Here is a 23,356-nt window from a genome sequence, read left to right on the forward strand (position 1 = left end):
TCTCAACGATCAGACATGGTGGATAGGATCGGTAAAGACCATCCTTAAGTTTTAGAAGTTAAGAAAAGCTTACAATCAGGAGGGTGTCAAAATCACTCGCACTTACTGTACCGAAGTCCAAAGAAAAAAATAAAAACTTTCATGGAAATTTTCAGCAAAAGTATTGAACTTTTAAGCTTTATGTGCCGTACCTATCGTCATCCGTTTGGTTGGTGTTCATGGATGAACCACCAAAAAGAAAATCAATTTGACGTTGATGCAAATCACCTCGCTGAACACTCAATTTGAGCACTATGCCGAATGTGAAGAGCAATTGATCTCGCTGAAAAATTCCAATACTGCACCAATTGTAGGTATTCCTCAGGAGATTATTTTTGATGATGGCAACTTTAGTCTCGAAGGTGACTTCTTCGGGAGCTGTCTTGAGTGCTTGACGGAAGAGGTTGATAAAAGTCCCCAATGAATACTGATATATTTGATTAACTTTTGCCATATCAGACATTGCAAGGAATATGCATGCACCATAGCTAGCAATATCACGATACTGGCTGCGCATTCTATCATTGTTCTCCATCATACGGGCTACATCGTGGAGATGCTGGCAAATGTCCACATATTTGGCATTGGATGTCTCGAGGGTTGTGATTAGATCAATATTGTCGAGTATGTTGCCCATTGTAGTGGATAATTCATGCAGAATGAATATTTCTTGCTCCCTCAGCAGCTGCCTCTTTGCCACAATTTCACTGGCCAGTCCATCAAGCTCCTCCTCGACATCGGGACGCTCCATGGACACAGATATCGTGAGCAATTTCTGTTCCAGTCCACTGTGAATCATTGTGAAATTGATAACGCTCGCCTTGCTGAATATTACCGATGATAAATGTGGATTGGACATCTTTGTCACCAGATAGAGTCGAAAGTTCACATTGAAAGTCACTTGACGATTGCCCACCATGACAAATTGATGTCCATCCTCATGCTCAATAATATTCTTCACCAGAACATTTTCAATTATCAAATCCACATAGTCATCGATGTCCTCGAATACAATTGGTCGACCACATTCAATCGCACCCTCGAGGTACTCTAGAAAATTTGTGTCACCAAAATTTGTGACTTTAACATCATTTTTCTCCTCCATGGACTTTATCCACTCCAATGCTTGTTGCTGTGGATCAATGCACAATGGAAAGTGCATTGAATAGAGTGTGAGAATTGCATTTTGTTGAGAGAAATCATCATTTGGTAGACCCTCTCTGGTCCATCTACAAGTTAAGAAGTAGAGATATAGAAAGGGAAGGAAAACGAATCTGCCAAATGATAAAGTACATTTCACTCATTTGATGACCTAGTGGCATAAGTTAATAGTTCAAACATATAAAAGAGGATATTTTGATTCGAAATCCCCGTTTTGAAAACAAAAATCCGGATATGAACTATACTCCTTATCAATAGCTGAACCTGTGAAGCACTTTAAGTACTAAAGATATTAGTAAATCCTGCATTAGGGCTCAAATGAATACCAATCTATGGTATTCAATTTAAAAATAGCTAGGTTTACTTTAGAAGTCAAATCTTGCCCGATTTTAGGAAATAAATTGAAAATGATAAAGCGAGTATGAAACTTTAAAATTAAGATAAGTAGTAAACTGAGATATCTCTAGTTCTTTGAATGTTTACTCAAGACGGAAATTTTTGGGAAGTTGTGTCCCCTGCGCGTACAAGATATTAAGGGAATTGCACCAAATTTCGACCAGCTTACAATTTCGGGCACTTTCTTTGTTTTTCAAAATTCCATAGATGGATAGAGGAAAATTCACAAACATTACGACCTTGGCAGCTCAGAAAAATTGAACATTGCAGCTTCGTGAAAACATCTGTTTAAAGTTTAAACTATTGACCACTGACTTTATGAATTCTTCACTGTTTTTAGTCACATTATTCACGCCGCCCTGGAATATTTGACTATCCAGAGATTTAATTGAATAAGTTCTCAAGAAAATTGGGATACTAAACATTTTTCACGAAAAATTTGAGAAAACACGCATTTCCTCGGAAAAGTGAGACTTCATCAGATGCTGTTGTTCTACTTCTGTCAAATCAAGCAGTCAGCTTGAATGATTTTTCATAATCAATTCTGTGAATTTTGAATACTTCCTTTCCAATTTGCCTTGTTTTTAAGTGGATTTTTTCACATATCACTTTAAATTTTTGTTTTTGTCATTTTCGGATTCATTGATGTTCAAAACATGTTTTGTAAGACAGATGCAAGTGTTAGAGAAAATCTTCTGATTACAATAGATCAGATGTGATTGGGAGATAATCATACTTAATTTTCTGTCAGAATGCAGTGTAATGGTTTTCCAAGTTTCACAAAAACATGTCCTATTGAAATATCATAAAATTGATTTTTAACGCATGATACCTCCTAAAAACGATTAAAGCAAGTAGCTGAAAGTTCCGTCTAAACGCTGATGTGCAAATTTTTGTATCCGGTGTAATGTTTACGGTGAAAATGACGCGTATAAAGGTGGCCAAATTTGGTTCGTAGCTGACCAAACCGGAGCGACTTCGAAAAAATCGCCACTAAATTTTAATTTTAGGAATTTTGTAAATTTTGTACATTACGAACTTTATAAGGAAGAGATTTTTTGACATAGGGTGCAGTAACCACTTATGGCCACTTTTAGGAAAAAAAGAAATTAACTGTATAATAACTTTCGATCCCTTACTATCTGATTACTTAAATTTAACACAAAGCTACTTAGATATATTGGCTCTAGATTCGTCAAAACAAAAGTCCAAAAATTTAATGCGCGAGTATCTAACAAACTGATTTTTACCAACAATGCAAAAATAACCACTTCGTCGCCACTTTTTACCACTTTTCGCCAGTTCTGCAACCACTTCTCGCCACCTCACTTAAAAAAGTTCAAACTCGATTATTTTGGGAAATATTATGCAAAGAATACATTCAGTATTTCTTTTTCCTCATGATCACCCTATTATTACTCACTTTAAATGATTTTTCTTCACTTTTATTTGAGAAATAAAATTATTAGACTATTGTAGAAAGTAAACAAAGCAGATTTGACAACTGAAAATCTATGAAGTAAATTTAGCGTCGCCTATTGAAAAGCAATGGCGACAGGTAGTGAATCAATTTTAGAATATTGCCACTTTCCGCCATGGCTCATTTTTACATAAAAATAATATAAAATGAAACATTAACCAACTAAATACAAATTTTATGTATTCGCCGAATGTAATTAATTGTTCAATAGATAAATTATTTATTCAAAATCGTAAATATTGTTCGATAGAAGTTTCCTGACACTTTCTATATTTGGTAAAAATATTTCATTCGATGCACTTGATTAAAATATTCCTTTAAAAATGCTCAAACATTTAAATTCAGCACAAAAATTAGTGTTTTTCGACTCTATAAAGTAACAGCAGTGGAGATACAAATAATTTTACGGCTAATTTATTTCACAAATAATGGAAAAATTGTGATTTCAATATAAATGGCGAAAAGAGGAGTACTGGCGAAAAGTGGTGATTCCACCCTAGTGGTTTACGTTCGGCTTCTGTGGCATTCAGTAAAAAAAAATCTTTAAACTTGGACATCATTTTCCGTACGAAGCTGCACAAGTTTCCCCTCTATGCAACTATGTCGAAATTTGGTGCAGTTGCTCTAATTGCTAATTTTCAAAGATTTAAAATTTAAATTGATAGTCAACATTTTGTGAATTTGGGACATAGCTTCATGGAATATCGTAGTTAAACATTTTGCAGATAGTTCTTAATTGGGCTTCATGATCGTAAGATCATTGATTCGATTCTGTGAATTCGATTATTGTGAAAATATATATCAAGCCCGGTTGGGGAGCGTATTGAGCCCTAATTAACGCGCCCTAATGGTCATTGAATTTGAATTGTTTACAGCAAACCCCTACAAATATTATTTAGTTATATTGTGTATCAATCTAAGAAAAGAATTTACTACTCTGAATTCGAATCTTGAAAGGAAATTTAGGAAAATTTTATCAAAATCTACGCAATGTCAAAATTTCCGTGAAACTTCTTAAATTTACTTTAAAATCCATCTTTAATTTGCTTTTGATGTTTCTTTTTTTTTAAGGAAAACTCGCTCAAATATTAAGTTTTCTATCGCTCACACTTGCACGCTTTTGACCTACATTAAGCATCATCAATATATGTATTTAAAGGGAAAGCGATAAAATTTCCTTTATAGCTTATGCCACTATTCATACAATGAACGACATTCAAACCTCTACATTTTGCCAACGAGAAATCGAACAATGTAGAGGATGAAAAGCATATAAAAAGGGCGATAAACTCACAAAATTATATCGCTGTCATCCGTTAAAAGGAAATTTTGGATTTTAAATGGAGTATTGATGGGAATCTCCTTGGCAAGTATATCCAAGTACCAATCGTCATACACGATAGATTTGCGAAAGTTGAAAGAAAAAGGTCCAGCATAGGACAAAAACGATGCTGAGAGCAAACAATTGCCAACAACTTTCGATTTATCCACTTCTAACTTATTTAAATCACTTGACCATTTCTCCAGTTGAGACTTTAAGCCGATCATCAGTCTATCAGATGTGAACTGAATAGAAAGAAGAGAAGAGAAGGAGAATACTTTTTAAGTTTATTTTTGTTAAATGCTTGAATAAAAAAAAAATCTAGGACAAAACATTGGGAATTGTGTTAAATTGAGTGAAATTGAAATAACAATGGTTGATTGAGCAGATGGAGGCAGTTTTGGGAGTAAAAGTACTTACTAATCGTCTTTCTCCTTGTTCCAGCATTTCTTGCAGTATTTGCTTCTCGTCGATTAGTGTTTGATATTGGGTTGAGTAATTGGTCAATTCGTCTTGAGTCAATTTTACTTGGTCCTTCATACCATCTACCATTGCCACCTCATCAGACAGCTCCTGCTCTAATTTCTTAACTCTCTCCTGCATGGGTTTCACCTCCCTCAGTATCTCACAGTATTGAATTACAGCCTTAAGGAACTGGAGCAATCCATATCCTGTCTTCGATATCGCCTTCATGTCTTCCATTTTGGTGGTTTTCTGCAAAACAACCCACCCACATTCGAAACATATTCAAATTCCCAACTTTGCATGCATTGACATAATTGAAAAAAGCTGTGATAAACTTGTATTAGCTTATGAATGTTGTGATTTTTTAAAATAAACTTGCGATTTTTCAACAAAATCAAATGATGTATCAGTAATTTATCCCAAAATTTATGTATTTTAAGCTTTAAGAAAGATCTCACGTATGCCTCTATCGTCACACAGAGAAGTGATTTTGAGAAAGCGGTGTTGAATTTGGGGTTGAATTTGGTGTTGGTGTTGCTTGAACACCAAACGTAGTAGCATTCACACCAAATTAACACCTAGTTTTGAATCAATGGTGTTCTATGAAATGCTTTGGCGGTGTTGTATTAACTCCGCCACAGAAATCTCTGAAATGGTGCAAAAGTAACACCATCAATTTTCTAAACAGTGCTGTTGCAACGCCAAACGGTGTTCGTCGCTCACCATCGACCACACACACAGAAAAATGAAAAATTCTTAAACAGAAACACCCAGGAATTTAATTTCAAATCCCATCCAATGAATGCCAATGCCCTAATTCTAAATCCTTGATCATTTAGTTTTAGTTGCAAATCTGTAATTCTAATTGTAATCTCTAATTTTGGAATATCGTGTGTGCCGATGCAAGGGTTCCCGATATGCTTTGAATACATTATAGGAGTTCGTGGCGCAGCTGGAAGATGCTCGACTGTCATCACAAAGGTCGCGTGTTCAAATCTCGGCGCAGGCTTAAATGTTGGAAAAAGATTTTCACGCACCAAATGGCTTTGAAATACAGAGAATATCATCCAGGGAGGGCCCCAAGCCCTCAAACAATGGTCAAAAATTAATAAAAATCACGCAGAAAAATGGAAAATTCTTAAATAGAAACACCCAGGAATTTAATTTCAAATCCCATCCAATGAATGCCAATGCCCTAATTCTAAATCCTTTGATCATTTAGTTTTAGTTGCAAATCTGTAGACATTTTTCATTTATTGGTGTAAAAGGAACACCTATATTTTCTTGAGATGGTGTGATACAAAATCCACAATGGTGTTCCAACAACGCTAAATTTGGTGTTAATAATTGGTGTAAAATTGGTGTAATCAGAAACCCAAAGCCGGTGTTAGTTACTTTGTGGCACCACTTGGTGTATTCTGAACACCGAATTGGGGTTAGTTGATTTTGGGGTTGAGGTTGGTGTGTCTGACAACACCATTTGGAGTTGTTATGCCACTAAAATTTCTCTGTGTGTACCAAAAAACCAAAAGGAAATTGTTGCGGATTGAAACGGATTTAAATGAATGGTTCACCATTTTACAGATTTGGTTCGATAATTGTAAATAGATCGTACTTTTTTGGTCCTTCGAGCCGGATCTGTACAATCGAAACCAAAATTACAGACGTAAGTTCAAGTACGAGAAAATATTGAAAAAAATTACTAAGTATGTTTTTCATTTATTACAAACGAAAGGTATGAGAATTTTTTCCAAAATACAATTTTAAAAATGGAAAACACCATTTTAACTCATTTGTTTGTTTTTGTTTTTGTAATTCCTAACGCACAATCACCTTTGTTTTGTAAACATGTTTTTCACATTTCAGTGAGAGTGAATGAGATCTAGTCATCTCGCTCTCTCTCATAGAAAATTTTGAAAACATGTTTACAAACAAAAGTTATTGCGTGTTGGGTATAAACATTTCACCTTGAATCAATGTAACAACAAATAATACTTTTGAAAAATTTAATAAAAAAAATTTCCTAAAAGGAAATTTATTTTAATTTCCTTAAACATATTTTAATTTTAAACTTATTTTAATTTCGAAATTACAAAAAATTTTAATCAAAAATACTTAAGAAATTTTCAGATTTGATTCAATATTTGGGTAAAAGCAATAAAAAAATACTTAAAAAAATTGAAAATTCGAAATTGAGGAAATTCAAAATTCGAAATCCAATTCAAAATCGAGAACCTCATAGTTTCCTGGAGGGGGAATTCTGTAACGCTCTAGCAATGCCATATGACAAATTGGGTTTGAATCTCAGGAGAGCTTTTTCGAGAATGCGATTCTGTAGCCGTGGCATTGCCTTTATAGCTCCCGTGGCATTGCCATTTCAGCTCCCGTGACATTGTCAGAAGTTACATATATAAGATTTCTGGCAATTAAAATTACAACAAATGTTGTTAAACAAATCAACCAAGACAGATTGTATTTGCATAATATAACTAAGTAAAGGCATTTCATTAAAAAATCAGCGAATTGCATTTTCGAACTCATATGATATGACAAAAAAAAAAGCTGGATTGGCAACGTCAGGTTTCGAAATCACGCGTGACAATGTTACGAAAATTACAGAATTCCCCTACTGGACATGTTTAGCGAAACCCTAAAATTTCGGGATTTTGGCATTTTAAGATTTTGACTCATTCGCGATTGTGACCCATTCGGAATTTCGACCCATTTGGGGTTTTGACCCATTCGGAATTTTGGCTTTCGGCTCTTTGACCGGGACTCATATTGTTCACCTCTCGAAAAATTTTATAAGACTTTAAAAATAATTGTCGAGATATCTGTTTCCAAATTCAAATAATAGTGCACTTATTTTTTAGAAGTCCAATTCTTACATAAGACTTTCAAAAAACAAAAAACGGTTCCTTGGATTTGTAATATGTCTGCATTTCGGAAATGTCTCACGTAAGCTCTATAAAACACTTAAACCGAATCAAAATTCTATAAAAGTTTAAAAATTCAAATCAAACATCACAAGAATTTAAATAAGAACGAAAAGAAATGTGTCTAAATATTAATTGATTTATCTGGATTTTTCCCCAAAATTAAAATTGTACCGCGTTATCCGAAGCAGATAATACTCCTCAAAAAATAAAATTTATATCATAAAATTGATGGCTATTACGATTTTTAAACAAGGAATCGTTTTGTAAATATATCAACCTATAAAGACACTGTTTCCGGGTCTATAACATATCAAAAACCGTTTTCAATTAGAGGGAAGTAGGGCACTTTTGAAATAGGGCTTTCTTCTCCTATCTAGAAATGGAATGAAATCTTACAAATCAATTGCGAAGCTAAATCAAATTAGGCTAAAGCTCAGTTTAACTTGAAAATAGGATGGAAAAGCCGATTTTCAAAGGTATTCCTTATGAAAAGTGCCCGGCTTCCCCCTACTTAATAATTTTGAGTTCAAGATTAAATTTCATATCAAGAAAATTTACAGATTTTCTTATTCCGAAATCAGAAATTGAACAAAAATAGACCAAATCTTGGATTTTGTAATTCGGACAGTAAGGACAAAACCGTAAAATTGCATCATGACCGCATACCGGACCGGCCTGCCGATTCAACTGATCTTAACCCATGTTACTCAAAATAGGGTCAATTAAAACATGGATTTTATAAATCTGAGCTCAATCTCAGCTGTTTGACTAAAACCTTCAGCTCGACAATAGCTGCGATGAGAAAAGAAGTCACAACCAAAATACGGAAACATAAGCCAAAAACAACTGTGGAAATACATAGTCTAGAGGGGCCGGAAAACAGATATGGCCCCTAATACCTTCATATGATTTTTCACTGCTGTCAATTGTTTCTGACTAATTGTGTCACAATTCATCTCTTGCAAGTTCTTCAAGAAGTCTGCCTCAGCCATAACTGTCCTGGCTGCCTTCCAAGAAACATCTTTGGCGCCTTTCAATATTAAAAGACACTCGCACAGCACCTAAAAAAAAGGAAGCAGGAGACGGAGAAAAGATACTTTGTGTGAGATTCTCAGACTACCAACAGAAAGATGAGGTTTCTGGGGTTTGAGGAGAAAAGGATAAATGGGACTTTACATAGATGGTTGAGCGGTATAGTTGAAATGTGCTACATTTTCCCCATAACATTGTACGAAACATAGTATAGCACCCTCAACAGCAAAAACGGAATAATGTGGGCTGAAACTTGAGTTTAAAATCAATAACCCTATCGAAAATGCATCGATATTCATACAAAATTCCCCTCAAAGTGGATTACTTCTGGAGCTGTCGTATTTATAACAGATACATCATAAAAGATTTATTTCATCAATTTCGTATTTTACACTCGTCTAATTCAAGCCAGCATTAGAAACATCTGAATAAAGCGCTTGGGGCTGAAAGTGCTTGAAATATGCAGAAGTACTTTGATTGCATAATCACTTCCAAACTCATTTAACAATTCTAGAATTATTGAACTTTATCGTATAGGAATGGTTTGTCTTCAAATCCAATGCAAACTTAAATAAAATGAAATTTGTATGGGTTTGGTCAAAGTGATTAAACTACTTGGTATTAGGGAAGACCGGGGAGGTTTGGGACACTTTTCATGTTTTGACTTTGAGACAGTATTCCAAAAAATCGATAGTGTATTACATTTTTATGCGGTCTATAGGATAGGGGAGACTGGGGCAAAAAGTCACAAAACGGATGTTTCATTTTTTTTACAAGCTACTCGAGCGTTTCAAAAATTTCTAATTAGCGCAATTTTATAGGAAATTTACCGCTCTACAACTTTGTGAAAGTAATTTTCCTGTATATTGTAAGGAAGTACGTTAATCTAGCCAATTTCTCAAAGGTAATTTTGTGACTATTCTCAAAAATGCTGGGGAAAATAGTACCAGACATTGGGTATTATCATATTTTGATTTGCGATTTGTGACTTTTTGCCCCAGTGTCTCCTACTTATGGGTATTAACTTTTTAAAAAGTACTCGATAGAACTTGGAAAACAAATGATTTTTCTTGAAGAACATAAAACATTAAACTTGACGCTTTGTCCCAAACCTCCCCGATGTGGGGCAGTATGGGACGCAAAAGGGGATGTTTGGGACACGTTTTTTCTCGCATAATTTGCATTATTGGAGCACTTAAATTAATTTTTAATACTAGATTAAAAATATTTCTAATAGAAATAAGAATGTTTAATCTTTTATTTCATACTTAGAAATTAATATCAATTTTATTTGTACAGTAGAATCATTTATTGTCAATAAAATATTAAAAAACATTCTTCTTATATTCCATCTACCTTTCTTTGCTTTTTTATTCGAAATATTGCAATCATGATCATCAAATTCCACAGGCGAAGTAGATTTTCTTGCAACTTTTAGTTTTGAACTCATTGACGGATTCCTGTTTGATTTTACGATAACTGCATGGTACCTGTTTTTTCCTTATTTCTTTGAATTAGCTCTCGCCTTGCCTTTTATGGAGGACTTGTGAGAATTGTAGATTATATTACTCGAGAAATTTTCGAGAAAATAGTTTTTAACGGGACTGGGCAAAGGTCGAATATCCTATGAATAAGAAATTATTAATTCCCAAGACAATGATGGTTTAATTGTCTCTGTAGTTAGAGACATCTGCTTCAATGGTAAAGTTTGCACATGAGGGAGATTTCCAGTGGAAACTGGGCATTACTCTCTATTTTGACAATAAAAAATTGCATGTCACCTACAATCTTGTCGAAAATCAACGTCCCATTCATCCCCTTTCAGGTGTCCCAAACATCTCCGCGTGTAGTTTTGATATTTAAAACCTTCAAGTTAAAAACAAGAGCGTAATCTCTGAAATATTTATAAAAATATGTTCCCGGATTATACTGCTAGATAATGAAATGTAAAAGTTTTGATTATATATATAGCTCATATAAAATACAAAGAGCAAAACTGAGAAATCAAAAATATACTATTTTTATCAATTTAAAAAAAAATCATAGAATTAAAACAATAAAACTGAGGATGTCCATTCTTTTAGTCAAGATACATCTTAATATTGCCTACAAGTGACTAGTGATAAAATCCCATTTATTTAAAAAATTAATAAAAAAATCGCCTTGTCCCACACTACTTCTGTCCCAAACCTCCCAGGTCTCCCCTACCTCTGTATATCTCTGAATCTTTTTCCAGTAAACTCAAGCAGAATGATATATTATTGAAGATATGGCTAGTGTACCTTAAATTAATTGAAGAAACCAGATATATGTGACGAAATCGATCTGGATACAATTACGGAAAGCACTTTTCGAATGATATCAATCAATATAAGTTTAACATTTAACAGCAAAACAAGAATGAAACAAAAACTTCAGTTAATTTCTTACATGGAAATTATTCTACTTTTTTATCAACATCAATTTTTGATCTGAAATATTTTAATATGAGTAGGCTTAGGAGACCCCACAAGAGAATATAAATTATTTTTAATTTGAACCCAGTGTTTATGTAACAAATGTTTGAAGATATCGACTTTCAGTATTCGGGGAACCCCACTATAGAACGAATCTCGTGGCTATAACTTATCAAACAGAAAATTCATTCAAATTATTACATTGCAAAATGGCGTGAATTATATTCTTTCTGATTTATTATTACTATTAATATTACTTTGCTGACAATTGAGGCGTATATAGCACAAAAATTGAATAAAATTTTCCCAAATACGAAAGAGTTTCAGTACTAACATAAGGGCAAATTTTATAATTTTCCTAACTTATCCCAAAATCATGTAATGAAATAGTTTAGTACTATCCTGCACTATTGTAATTTCACTAAAATATGTATTTTTAAATGTTTCCTAAAAATATAAGAAGTAGATTAATCTGTAATTTCGAACTAGGATTCACTCAGACCTATAAGAAAAATTAATCTCATAATCGGTTTTTAATACTCTGATTTAAATAGAGGTATTAAGTTCCTGTAACGAACATATTCTAGTACTATCAAGTACCCTAAGCTAAAATATTTTTTGTGTATTATTATTATATTTAAATGACATATCTTAATTTTCAAAAGCATTTTAATAATTATTGAGGGCTTAAGGGTTTAGTTTTTCATTTTGTTTGAATTTTGAAAACCATTTTTTTTTATAACATTAAGACTAACATTTAGGACTAATTTAAAATTGTGATTATTCGATTATTTGAGAAATCACAGAATAATCCATATCGACACACTTTTATTGATCAAAAACAAGAAATATAATTTTTTAAATTTTTTTTCTAAACAATTTCTCTGTTTTGAACTCAATCTGTTAGTAAATAAATTTATTGCAAATTGGACTCTAAAGTAATGAGTGTTATTTGCGAATTGAAAACCTAACGTACTAAAAGTTTCTTAGAAGGATTTATATGAGCTAAAATGAAACAGCTCCATCGTTTTGATCTTTAGATAGATTATCGATACTGAGATGTTGATAGCCGTATGAGTGCTGTAAATAGTCGCATTATAAATTGGAATAAATAATGATGGTACTATTTCAATGAAAAATGAATAGATAAATCTTTTTTTTGATTTTTTTAGTACTTGACTGTACTAATGTGTTTCTAGGTTATCGATTTTTCTCCGTATTGATTCGTGTCACGACTGTTTGACTATTTTAGAACACGAACAGGATTGGGGAAAGCAGTCTGTGTAGGAACCACCGCAAGGAAAAGTTGATTATATAGAATCACTTGAAAACAGTAGGGAAAGATGAGGCCATTTGGAATTAATACTAATTCGGAACTTTGAGATTTCCTAACAATTTTAGATGACAAAAGGAAAAAACAACAAAGAAGTATTTTCAAATGTAAAACGTTGTACTTTTTCGTGGTTTTCTTTTTCCCTTTGCCCATTTGAAACAGTGGAAAAATCTTAAAATTCCAAAATAGACATGATTCTGAATTACCCATCTTACCCTAAAGTTAAAAAAAAATTTCGTGCTGATTTTTTAGTACATAACTGCTCTCATGTGCTTCTGCGTTAACGGCTTTTCTCCAGGTTGGTGCCTGTCGCGACTGTTTTTCCCAGTCCCCGTTGTGTTCTAAAAACCAGCAAACAAGTCGTGACAGAAACCCACAAAGAAAAGTCGATAATACAGAAGCACATGAAAGCAGCCATGTACTAAAAAATGTTTAGAGGAAAGATTTCCCTTTCATTTTTAATTGGAATAGGACCATAATTGTATTTTTACGGCTTTTCCTATGTTCTAAATTGTCGTGAATATTCTAAAAGTACTGTATAGGGAAGACCGAGGTAGATTTAGTCAGTATTTTTTTGTGAAAAAAAAATGTTTGTACCGGAAAGATATTATTTCAATAAATAGGAAGAGAAGAATTTACTTGGAATATATACACAGTAAAAAATGTGTAAAATTTTACTACTATAATAGTGCAAAATCGAACATTTTAGTTGTTTAATTTAAAAATGTTTAAAAAATGCACAACATTTTGGTAAGTTATTGTCATGTGATTGAAAATTACCACTATTATAGTTGAAAAATTTCAACAATGTTGTTTAATTTGAAAATGTGTAAAATTTTAACACTATATTAGTGTGAAATCGGATAAAATAATTATTTAATTGCGATCTGTGTAAAATTTCTCACTGTTATAATCATAAAAATTTTTTAATAACGTTTCGTGATTTAAAACTGTCTGACAAATTCTAAAAATTACCACTATTATAGTATGATTACAGTTTTTCACATTATTATTGTCTAAAAAAATACACAACTTTATGGTATTTTTCGTCACATGATCAAAAATTAACACTATTATAGTTTTATTATAATTTTTAACACTATTATAGTGTGAAGCCTTGTGTATTTCAACCAAATTTGTTGAATTTTTAAACAAAAGTTTTGTAAAAATTGTTGAATTTCCATTTAAGACTTATACTTCAGTCGAGATGCTTTTCATTGGGTAAAAGTCATATGGAACATCAAATATTTATATGCATAATAAGTATATCGTGGCATTTCGTGCCATTATCGTAGCAAGGCATTTCTTGTCGATAATTTCTTTAGTACATGTCTGTGCTAAATTTTTAATTCCCTCAAAGAATCATTTAATTAAATCACAACCATAAATTATCGTACTTTCTCTTTCGACTCTAAGCTCATTTTAAGTGTTTTTGAGATGAAACAATTTTCACAGAAACTTACTTCATCTTATATCATATGTGAATTTATGGCAGATTTTGTCACGAAATCTTCTGTTGCTTTAATAGAACATTAAAGTGCAATAATTCTTGAGTCAACTAAAAGTATCATGTCTGTATGTTAAAACTTTAGCGTATTGCATATAAAAGTTTCAGTATTGTTGAAGTTTGGTACCTATATATATACATTTAAATTTAATGAAAGTAAATTGATATTATGATTGTCAATATAATCAGTTATTAAAATGTAATAGCAACATTGTAATAGAACTATCAATCAAAATCGATATGTTTGAACATACAATTGTTCATGGTAAATTGAGTGGAGTTGAGAGTTTTAATTAAACTTTCAAACAGTTAACTTTGTATAAAATAGTCATCAATTTATCGGTCATTGAATACGAAAGCTATCGAAAGAAATTTATCGATTAATTGATACAACCTTGCTCCATGTCTATATGCAGGAGATACCCCAGAAAGGTTTTACCGGAGGATGAGCTAAATATTTTTCAAGTGAAGGAATTTTGCCTGAGTCTCAAGTATAAGAATCTTGTAGAATGTGTACTTTATGTTGGTATAGAGATATTTTCTTATTGGATGAAATGCTCTTTTCTCTTTGGTATCTCCTGCGGAAAATCTCCTCCATCTGGTTATAGCAATAATTCCTATAAATTTATTTCACATTTCTCTTGTAACCTTTTATCCCTCCAGCCCCTCGCACTTTATTAGCTGATCTCTTAGGATGGGCGGAAAAGGTATATTTTCACGACATCTCAGGGTGGATATAAAGGTGAATGCGAAAGAAAAGAGCAAAATGATACTAAAAAAGCGTTTTACAAATTACCTGAACCGCTTCCGGCGGTGTAGCAAAACTTCTGATTTCCGTTATATCTGATTTCTCAAGATCACCAAGGGCTAGACGTGCCTTCTCCAATAATGGAATTGCAGCCATTAAAACTTCCTCTGCTGTTATTTTTTCCAATTCAATTTGTTTTGTCCTTTCTTTTACATCAATTGATTTCAATGATATTTCAGTTTGTTTCAAATTTATCTTCTCCTTCACTGAAAAATATAACAAGGACCTCCAGTGAATGATGGGGTATATGTGCGAAGGGGGTGAGTTGGGATGGAGAGGATGGGAATTGGAGTGGATTCAGTAAACAAATAAGTCCCCCAGAATATAAAACAACAAGAACAGACTTTGTATAAAATATTTGAAAAGGGAGAAAAGTCTCGGATAAGTTCTTGGGGACAATGGAAGGATTCTGATGGAGTTCAGTGCTGGCTGGAAAATGGAATGGGTAACATTTTCATTCCAATCTCCTCTTACCATTTGATGCCAACACATGACAATCAATGAAGATTTAAGCCATAAAACTCTAAATACTAAATGACTTACAATCTTCGATATTTCTCTGCACTGATGCACATTTCTCCGTCGAGGCTACAACATTCTTCTTCTGCTCCTCCACCATCATTTTCAATTGGTCTATTTGCTCAACAGCTTCTGTCACTCGATTTATACCCTCCAAAAGTTTATTGTGCTGATTCGTCATAGACAATTGATGTTTTTCTGGATGTAATTGACAAGATTGAAATTGAGAATTCGGATGAATCTAGGGCAAAAGTTAAGGAAAGAGACTATATAAAGGTTTTATGTTATTTGTCTCACTCATGACCTTTACCCGGATATTAAACCTTAATGCCTCCGGCACACTTTCAAAGCAGTAAAATTTCATGATATCAAAATTCACATCATACTCTTTCGCACTCTTCTTTTTCTTGTGAACATAACTTCAAATTCATTTTAGATTTGAGTACGAAAAACCGAGATGAATATATACAAAATCTTTGCGGAAAAATATTTTGATATCATAAATTAAGGTGTCTACACATTGAGAACAATTTTCGTCAAAAAATGCCTTTTTGAAGGAAATTAGCTGCAGTGCTGTAGGAAGAAACGTCAAAATTCTGTCAAAAATGCATTTTTTGACAAAAATTGCTCCCAATGTGTGGAGGCCTTTAATTGTGATCTAAAAGATTTTAGGTTTTGGCAACATCCCTGATCTAATTTTGCTTGAGATTTTTTTTCTAAAGAGAAATTGTATTTAGGATTAATCTTGAATTTTGGGCTTTATATTCATATTAAAGACTTTCCCTTTTGAGGTAAGTATTAACACTAAACTTACCAAGACTGATCAAATTGATCGATTTAAAACATTTAAAATTAATGCATATTTAAACGGTAAAACTTCATGAATTGATAGGCGACTCTCCGGTGGTGGCCAGTGGATTTGAAGTCACTTCACAAAGGAAAACACTTCTTCAATCTTTCCCAGAGCTTTCGGTCCTGGATGTGGACCTTCTTTAGTGGTCGACTAAACTATGTTTTTTGTACTTTATGAGGATCGTTATTTTGTGTGGGATTGGGCAATATAATCACTTTCAGTTCATCAATTGGGAAGACTTTTTTAGGAAATTGTTTTCACTGATTTTCAACTTTTGAGGAATTGAAGAATGATGTGTCATATCAGTACGTAAAGAAAAATTCCTCAAATCAGTGAAAACAATTGCTTTTGGGAAAGATTGAAGAAGTGTTTTTCTTTGTGAAGTGACTTCAAATCCACTGGCCACCACCGGATAGTCCCCTATCAATACACATAATGCCAGTTCTTCATCCAATTATAAACTTCATGAATTTCTTAAAATATGTATGTAATATATCTTTCAGGGTTCAAATTATATTTTTTCCTCCTCTCTAAGAAAAATTGTTGAATATCCTATCCTATCACGGTCTGTCATTTGACCGAACGTGCTAGGAAAAACGCCCAAAAACGGTCGATAGGTTTAGTGTTAAGTCTAATTCAATTGAAAATTACTTCACTAAAAATTCAAATTTGGCTATTCAGATTTAACTCAATTTACATAAAATCTAAAGCAAAAAGTTGAAGTTGCTCTACACCGTTTATCTAATCTTTTGTTCAATTTGCATTAGTCGAAAACAATTTCTTAAAGTAAACACTGTCGTTAGAAAATTAAAATAAGGTTTGTAAACCGAAAATGAAAATACTGAAAACGAAAATCCCGCACACCAAAATTTCGAATGGTTCGAAATCGCGCGAAGTGCCAAAATCAGGATCTTGACGCATTTAAAAATTGAGATTTTCAGGACTCTGGCTAATCGAGAATTTGACTTATTCTGGATTTTGATCCATTTTTATTTTTTCGAGATTTTGATTCTTTGAAAACCGAACGTTTCGGGATTTTAGAATATCCAAGATTTTGGCTCTTTCAATATTAATCTCTTTTCTGGATTTTGATTCTTCGGGACCAGGACCTCATTCGGGTTTTTCTTTTTTTCTGGATTTTGACCCATTCGAGATTTTAACTCTTCTGGACTTGGACCTTATTCAGAATTTTAACTCTTTCAGGATTCAGGATTTTAACTTTTTTGGAGTCTAATTCTTTGGGACTTTAAACTTATTCTGGATTTTGTCTCATTCAGGATTTTGACCCATTTGGGATTTGAACTTTCTGGGATTTTAATTCATCGGAATTTGGATCTTATAAGGATTTTGTCTCTTTCTGGATTTTGATACATTCGTGATTTTGACTTTTCGAAATTTTGATTCTTCTGGATTTGGACCTTATTCAGAATTTTATCTCTTTCAGGATAATGACCCATTCGAGATTTGAACTAATTAACGAGATTCTGATACTCCGGGACTAGAAACTTATTCAGGATGTTGTCTCATTCAGAATTTTGACCCATTTGGGATTTGAACTTTTCGGGATTTAAATTCATCGGAATTTGGATCTTATTAGGAATTTGTCTCTCTCAGGATTTTGACTCATACGGTAGTGTGACTTCAGGGTTTAACTTCGCTAGGGTTTGAGCATTATTCAGGATTTTAATCTATACGGGATTTTAAACCATTCCCGATTATGACCCATTCGAGATTTTAACTCTTTTGGGATTTTCACTCTTTGGGATTTTGAACCATTTTCAATTTTGTCTTATTCTGAATTTTGGCACTTCGGTCCATGCGGGATTTGACTTATCAGGATTTCGATCTTATTCGAGATTTGGGTTCTTTCAGGATTTTGACCCATTCTGGATTTTGATTTTTCAGCATTTCGATTCTTTCAGGATCTCGGCTTTGTCTCTTTCCTGATTGTAACCCATTCTAAATTATGATCCATTTGAGATTTTATCTCTTTCGAAATTATGATCCATTTAAGATTTTGACTCTTCGGGATTTAGAATATTCAGAATTTTATTTCTTTCCGGATTTTGACCAATTTGGGATATAGATTCTTCGGGACTGTGTTTGTTAATAATTTTGGCTCTTCGTGATCTTTACTCATTTGGGATTTTGACCTGTTCGAAATTTTGACTCTTTGGGATTTTGATTCTTCAGAATTTTGAATCTTCATTTAAATCAAAAAATTTAAATCAATTGAATCTAATGTAATTTTCATAAGGTACTATTTTGCATCATTGGAAAGGTCTGAAAATGTGTAAATATTGTGGTATTTGAAAACTATCTCCCTTAACTCTAATGAAAAAATTCTTTGTGGAAGGTTGTTGCCAAAAAGCCAAAGTATTTATGCTCGAGGAAGGAAACTAGAGTGAAAATGCCAGAAAGAGATTTTCCAAAGTGGAGAAATGGCATAAAAAGAGAAAATACATGAGAAATTTCCACATACCAATTAAATTGAGAAACATATGCAAAAAATTCAAATAATGTTTCGGAGTCACATAGAATCTTCGGTGAAACTTCTTGAGATACTCTCTTGCATAATGTACAATTGTCTTCTGGACATGAACAACGTGTGTTATTATATTCTCTCGGTGTATTTCAGGAATCTAGAGAAAATGTTTAGCCATTATAGATCTGAGTTATTTGAAACTATTCAAGTTTCTCTATTTTGCAAGTGATGTTAGAAAATTTATTAGAATATATATTACCTGAGGATGTTCAGCAAGAAAAACTCGTGCAACTGTGAAGAGTGCTTGTTCTGGCCAGGGAAAAATCCAATTGATTGTGGTATTTCCAATTAAACTTGGAAAATATCTACATCGCCTTCTGAATTTGTCACCAACAGGTGACATACAAAGGACAAAGTGCAAATTATCCATGCATCTCTCCAGGAACTTTGACCAAAGCTCTCGACTGAAAGACAAAAAGGAGCATAAATCATTCCGGATGAAAGAATATAATCACTTTTGAGCAATAAATTGCACTTGACACAATCATTTTCAATTTTCATTTAATAAAATGCGTTTTCAAAGCACTCATTGCCATCAATAGAATTTTTTTCAGCTTCCTTTCGAATTTTTAGATGGGAAGTGGAATTTATGTTCACGAAATATATTCATTTCATATCGCATAAATGTAGGATACATCATCATGCAAGAGGATAACCATGTCTTCTGGTGAACGTGACCAAATATAGAATTTTCTTTGATGTTCTCAAATGTTCTTTGTCACATCATATTCACCCCAAGACAGCATCTTCATGGTGGAAAATACCTCATACCCCCTAGCCCCAAAATCTCTATGTGGAATTTTCTTCTGCACATATTTTGAGGGCAGTGAAATGAAATATTTCTCTCCACAAATATTCTCTTATCATCGAATCATTCGACCATAATCTTGTGTCAATGTGAAAACAATGGAATTGCAGCTTCTGAAACGTATTTACATCAACTGAAGTGATCAACAACATCAACTTACTTTTGTATTAATGCAATTTGCAAGTATTTTCTAACTGAAGAGGTTTCTAAGCAAACAACTGCAATGATGCATATCTCAAGATATTTTGTTGTTTGAATTCTGCACAGAACCAAATAAATTTATACTAGTTTCTCAATTTCTTGATAAGTCTAAATTTACTCCTTCTACTCCAACCCCTTTTAATTCTTCGTATAATTGAATTTAAATTCATCTACTACATTCAGGCGACTACAGCGACTCTCGCGACTCTGCTTTTGATTTCTCAAATTTTGCTTGTTCCCGAAAGTTGTCTGCAGCTATCAAATTGTCTACACCTGTATAAAGTATCGTAATCTTTCCTTTTCTGCCTATAAGGGTAAAATCACTGAGAGAAATCCGAAAAAGTTAAAATAACTTTCCGGAAATGTTTATTTTACCCTGCAGTAGTGATCCGAAATCGGTGTAAATATTATGCTTTTTAGGTGTATTAGGGGTTAAAGTTACTCTTTTTCATGTTAATTTTACCCTTAAAAATGTGTAAAATTAACATTAAAAATCTTGATATATTTTTACACCTAAAAAGTGTTAAAGTTACAAGGGAAAAAAATTAATCGCACCCTCTTTTTCTCTCAGTGATCAGATGAACAGATACAGAGCTACGATCAATTAAATACCAAAATTTAGTGAATGTAGGGGAAAGTGACCATGCTTGATACGATCCAAGCTTGATAATAACTATTTTTTTTTCCTATGTTAATCAATAGTTACGACTCATCGCAATATATTTCAATAGCTGGTGCTAAGCCTCACATTTCCTAAAAAAATTAGGATCCTAGCTCTTTTTCCCTAGATTCAGGAAGCAAAAATCAAAAATAGGCGCAAAACTGTAATTTCGATACATGATATTTCATAAGTATTTCTTAATTAATGTCGTTGTTCACGAAAACTACTGTCATAGGCACATAGAGGGTTCATCAGTACTAATATTTATGCAAAAATATTTTTACTTGGTGGACACTGTTTTTGTGGGTGGTAACAAATTCATAAATTCTACTTGTGTCCATCCTATATTTTAAGAAGGGTCCATGAATGATAATTTTAATGTGGCAACTCTATCATTAGATGTGATTCTTTCATAATTACACATATTGCAATCCGCCAATTTTATCGACAATTGACATAATCTTCAACCCTGTTGCCTGAATTTTAAGGTTGCAGAATGACATTTTCATGGACTCAAAGTGAAAAAATGGTTTTCGCTAGCGCCCTAATGTCATAAAAACATGGCTTAGAAAAATTACATAAAAGTGATTTTAAAACTAATAACCAGTCATATAAACGATTTAAGCAGATAGATTAGAGCTCCGTCTAAATATTGACGTGCAATTTTTTGTATCCGGTGAATTTTTTGCAGTGAAAATGGGCCTCCGAATTGTCGAATCAATTATTATACAGGAAGGCCCCGGACCCAACTTGTATAAAAATCGCTACTGAATTTCTATTTTCTTTTTGAGGAAAATCTAAGGATTTCCAGGAACTATTTGAGGTTGGATTATGAATCTAATAAGTGAAACATTTTTTTGTCATAGTGCAAGAGTCGCTTCGGTTTGTGTGTTAATCAGAAAATAATGACAAATCTTGGAGATCATTTTACAGTATCAAGCATGGTCACTTTCCCCTAGTTTTGCCTATATTACAGGAGTAGGGGAAAGTGACCATGCTTGATACGATCCAAGCTTGATAATAACTATTTTTTTCTTGTGTTAATCAATAGTTGTGACTCTTCGCAATATATTTTAATAGCTGGTCCTAAGTCTCACACTTCTTGAAAAAATTAGGAACCTAGCTCTTTTTTCCTAGTTTCAGGAAGCAAAAATCAAAAATAGGTCCAAAACTGTAATTTCAATACTTGATATTTCATAAGTTTTTCTTAATTAATGTCGCTGTTCAGGAAAACTGCTATCATAGGCACATAGAGAGTTCATCAGTATTAATATTTATGTAAAAATATTTTTACTTGGGAACACTGTTTTTGTGGGTGGTGACAAATTCATAAATTCTACCTGTGTCCATCCTATATTTTAAAAAGGGTCCATGAATGATAATTTAATTGTGGCAACTCTATCATTAGATGTGATTCTTTCATAATTACACCTATTGTAATCCGCCAATTTTATCGACAATTGACATAACCTTCAACCCTGTTGCCTGAATTTTAAGGTTGCAAAGTGAAATTTTCTTGGACTCAAAGTGAAAAAATGGTTTTCGCTAGTGCCCTAATGTCATAAAAACATGGCTTAGAAAAAATTACATAAAAGTGATTTTAAAACTAAAAACCAGTCGTACAAACGATTTAAGCAGATAGATTAGAGTTCCGTCTAAATATTGATGTACAATTTTTTGTATTCGGTGAAATTTTTACAGTGAAAATGGGCCTCCGAATTGTCGAATCAATTATTATACAGGAAGGCCCCGGACCCAACTTGCATAAAAATCGCCACTGAATTTCCATTTTCTTCTTGAGGAAAATCTAAGGTTTTTCAGGAACTATTTGAGGTGGGATTATGAACCTAATATGTGAGACATTTTTTATCATAGTGGAAGAAACGCTTCGGTTTGTGTGGTAATCAGAAAATAATCACAAACCTTGGAAATCATTTTGCAGTATAAAGCATGGTCACTTTCCCCTAGCAGGAAACTGCAAAGAAACGTTGATACATTTTTAGACGATTAAAGTTAACGATTAGGTGACTAGAACTAAAACTGTTTTTTCGAAAGATTTTTTGTTTTTGTATTGGATTATTTTACCTGATTTTGTTCATTAAGAGATTTATAAACAAAACGCGTGAGAGATCACCGACTTGGGATATTTTTAGAACCGCCAATAATTCGACTCTCTATTATCGTTATTATTATTTGTACTTGAGTCGTTATACATATACAAAAATAGTTTCACAAGTAACATTTTCTAAACGACTTTATTAAAAGGATGTAAAGGTGAGCAAGAACCGTTTGAAACCGAAAAAACGTCAAATGAAAATTGTATGTCAATCATCAAAACGCTAACTGGGCAAACTGATTTTGGGGTTTATTCGGTTTGAAACGGTTCTTGCTCAAGCTTCGGTTAGAGTGTCCATCGCCGTCTTGGAGTGGGTGAGTTACCTCCAGAGCAAAACGATGAAAAAGCTCTTTCTAGAATTATACATGTCAATCTGCAATATGAATGTAAGAATTTACAAATTTATGAGATTTTAATATGTTTAAAATTTTCATCATTTACATATTCATTGAATCAATTCGTTCAATAAAAAATAATTTGATATAAAACCACGTCTATATATATGTGGAGAATTACCTGTGGTAAACAATAATTTCTCTGTGATAGGATTCTGTGATATCTAATACCCTCTTCTTCCTGCCCAGATTACCTATAAATATATTGTGGTGTTATAAATCTGTCAGGGACTGTGTGTTTCTTGGGCTTCCTTCTACCGTTTGTGATATTCACGTACCTGGAAATATATATTCCTTTATTAAATATCTTCAACAGTGATC

At 33.0% G+C, this 23,356-nt stretch overlaps 1 protein-coding gene across 1 annotated transcript in view; it reads right to left on the minus strand.

Annotated features, from left to right (window-relative positions):
• LOC129799814 (dynein axonemal heavy chain 10) overlaps window positions 1-23,356 on the minus strand; it is a 132,612-nt gene that overhangs the window by 26,035 nt on the left and 83,221 nt on the right. The window contains exons 25-32 of the mRNA XM_055844041.1: window positions 19,054-19,258; window positions 18,792-18,951; window positions 15,481-15,654; window positions 14,926-15,143; window positions 8,701-8,862; window positions 4,818-5,111; window positions 4,371-4,642; window positions 192-1,268 (exon numbers count right to left, since the gene is read on the minus strand). Of these exons, the coding sequence (XP_055700016.1) occupies window positions 192-1,268; window positions 4,371-4,642; window positions 4,818-5,111; window positions 8,701-8,862; window positions 14,926-15,143; window positions 15,481-15,654; window positions 18,792-18,951; window positions 19,054-19,258 (2,562 nt within the window). The remainder of the gene's footprint in view (window positions 1-191; window positions 1,269-4,370; window positions 4,643-4,817; window positions 5,112-8,700; window positions 8,863-14,925; window positions 15,144-15,480; window positions 15,655-18,791; window positions 18,952-19,053; window positions 19,259-23,356) is intronic.

This window comes from Phlebotomus papatasi, chromosome 1, assembly GCF_024763615.1.
Source record: "Phlebotomus papatasi isolate M1 chromosome 1, Ppap_2.1, whole genome shotgun sequence".
NCBI classification, from domain to species: Eukaryota; Metazoa; Arthropoda; class Insecta; order Diptera; family Psychodidae; genus Phlebotomus; species Phlebotomus papatasi.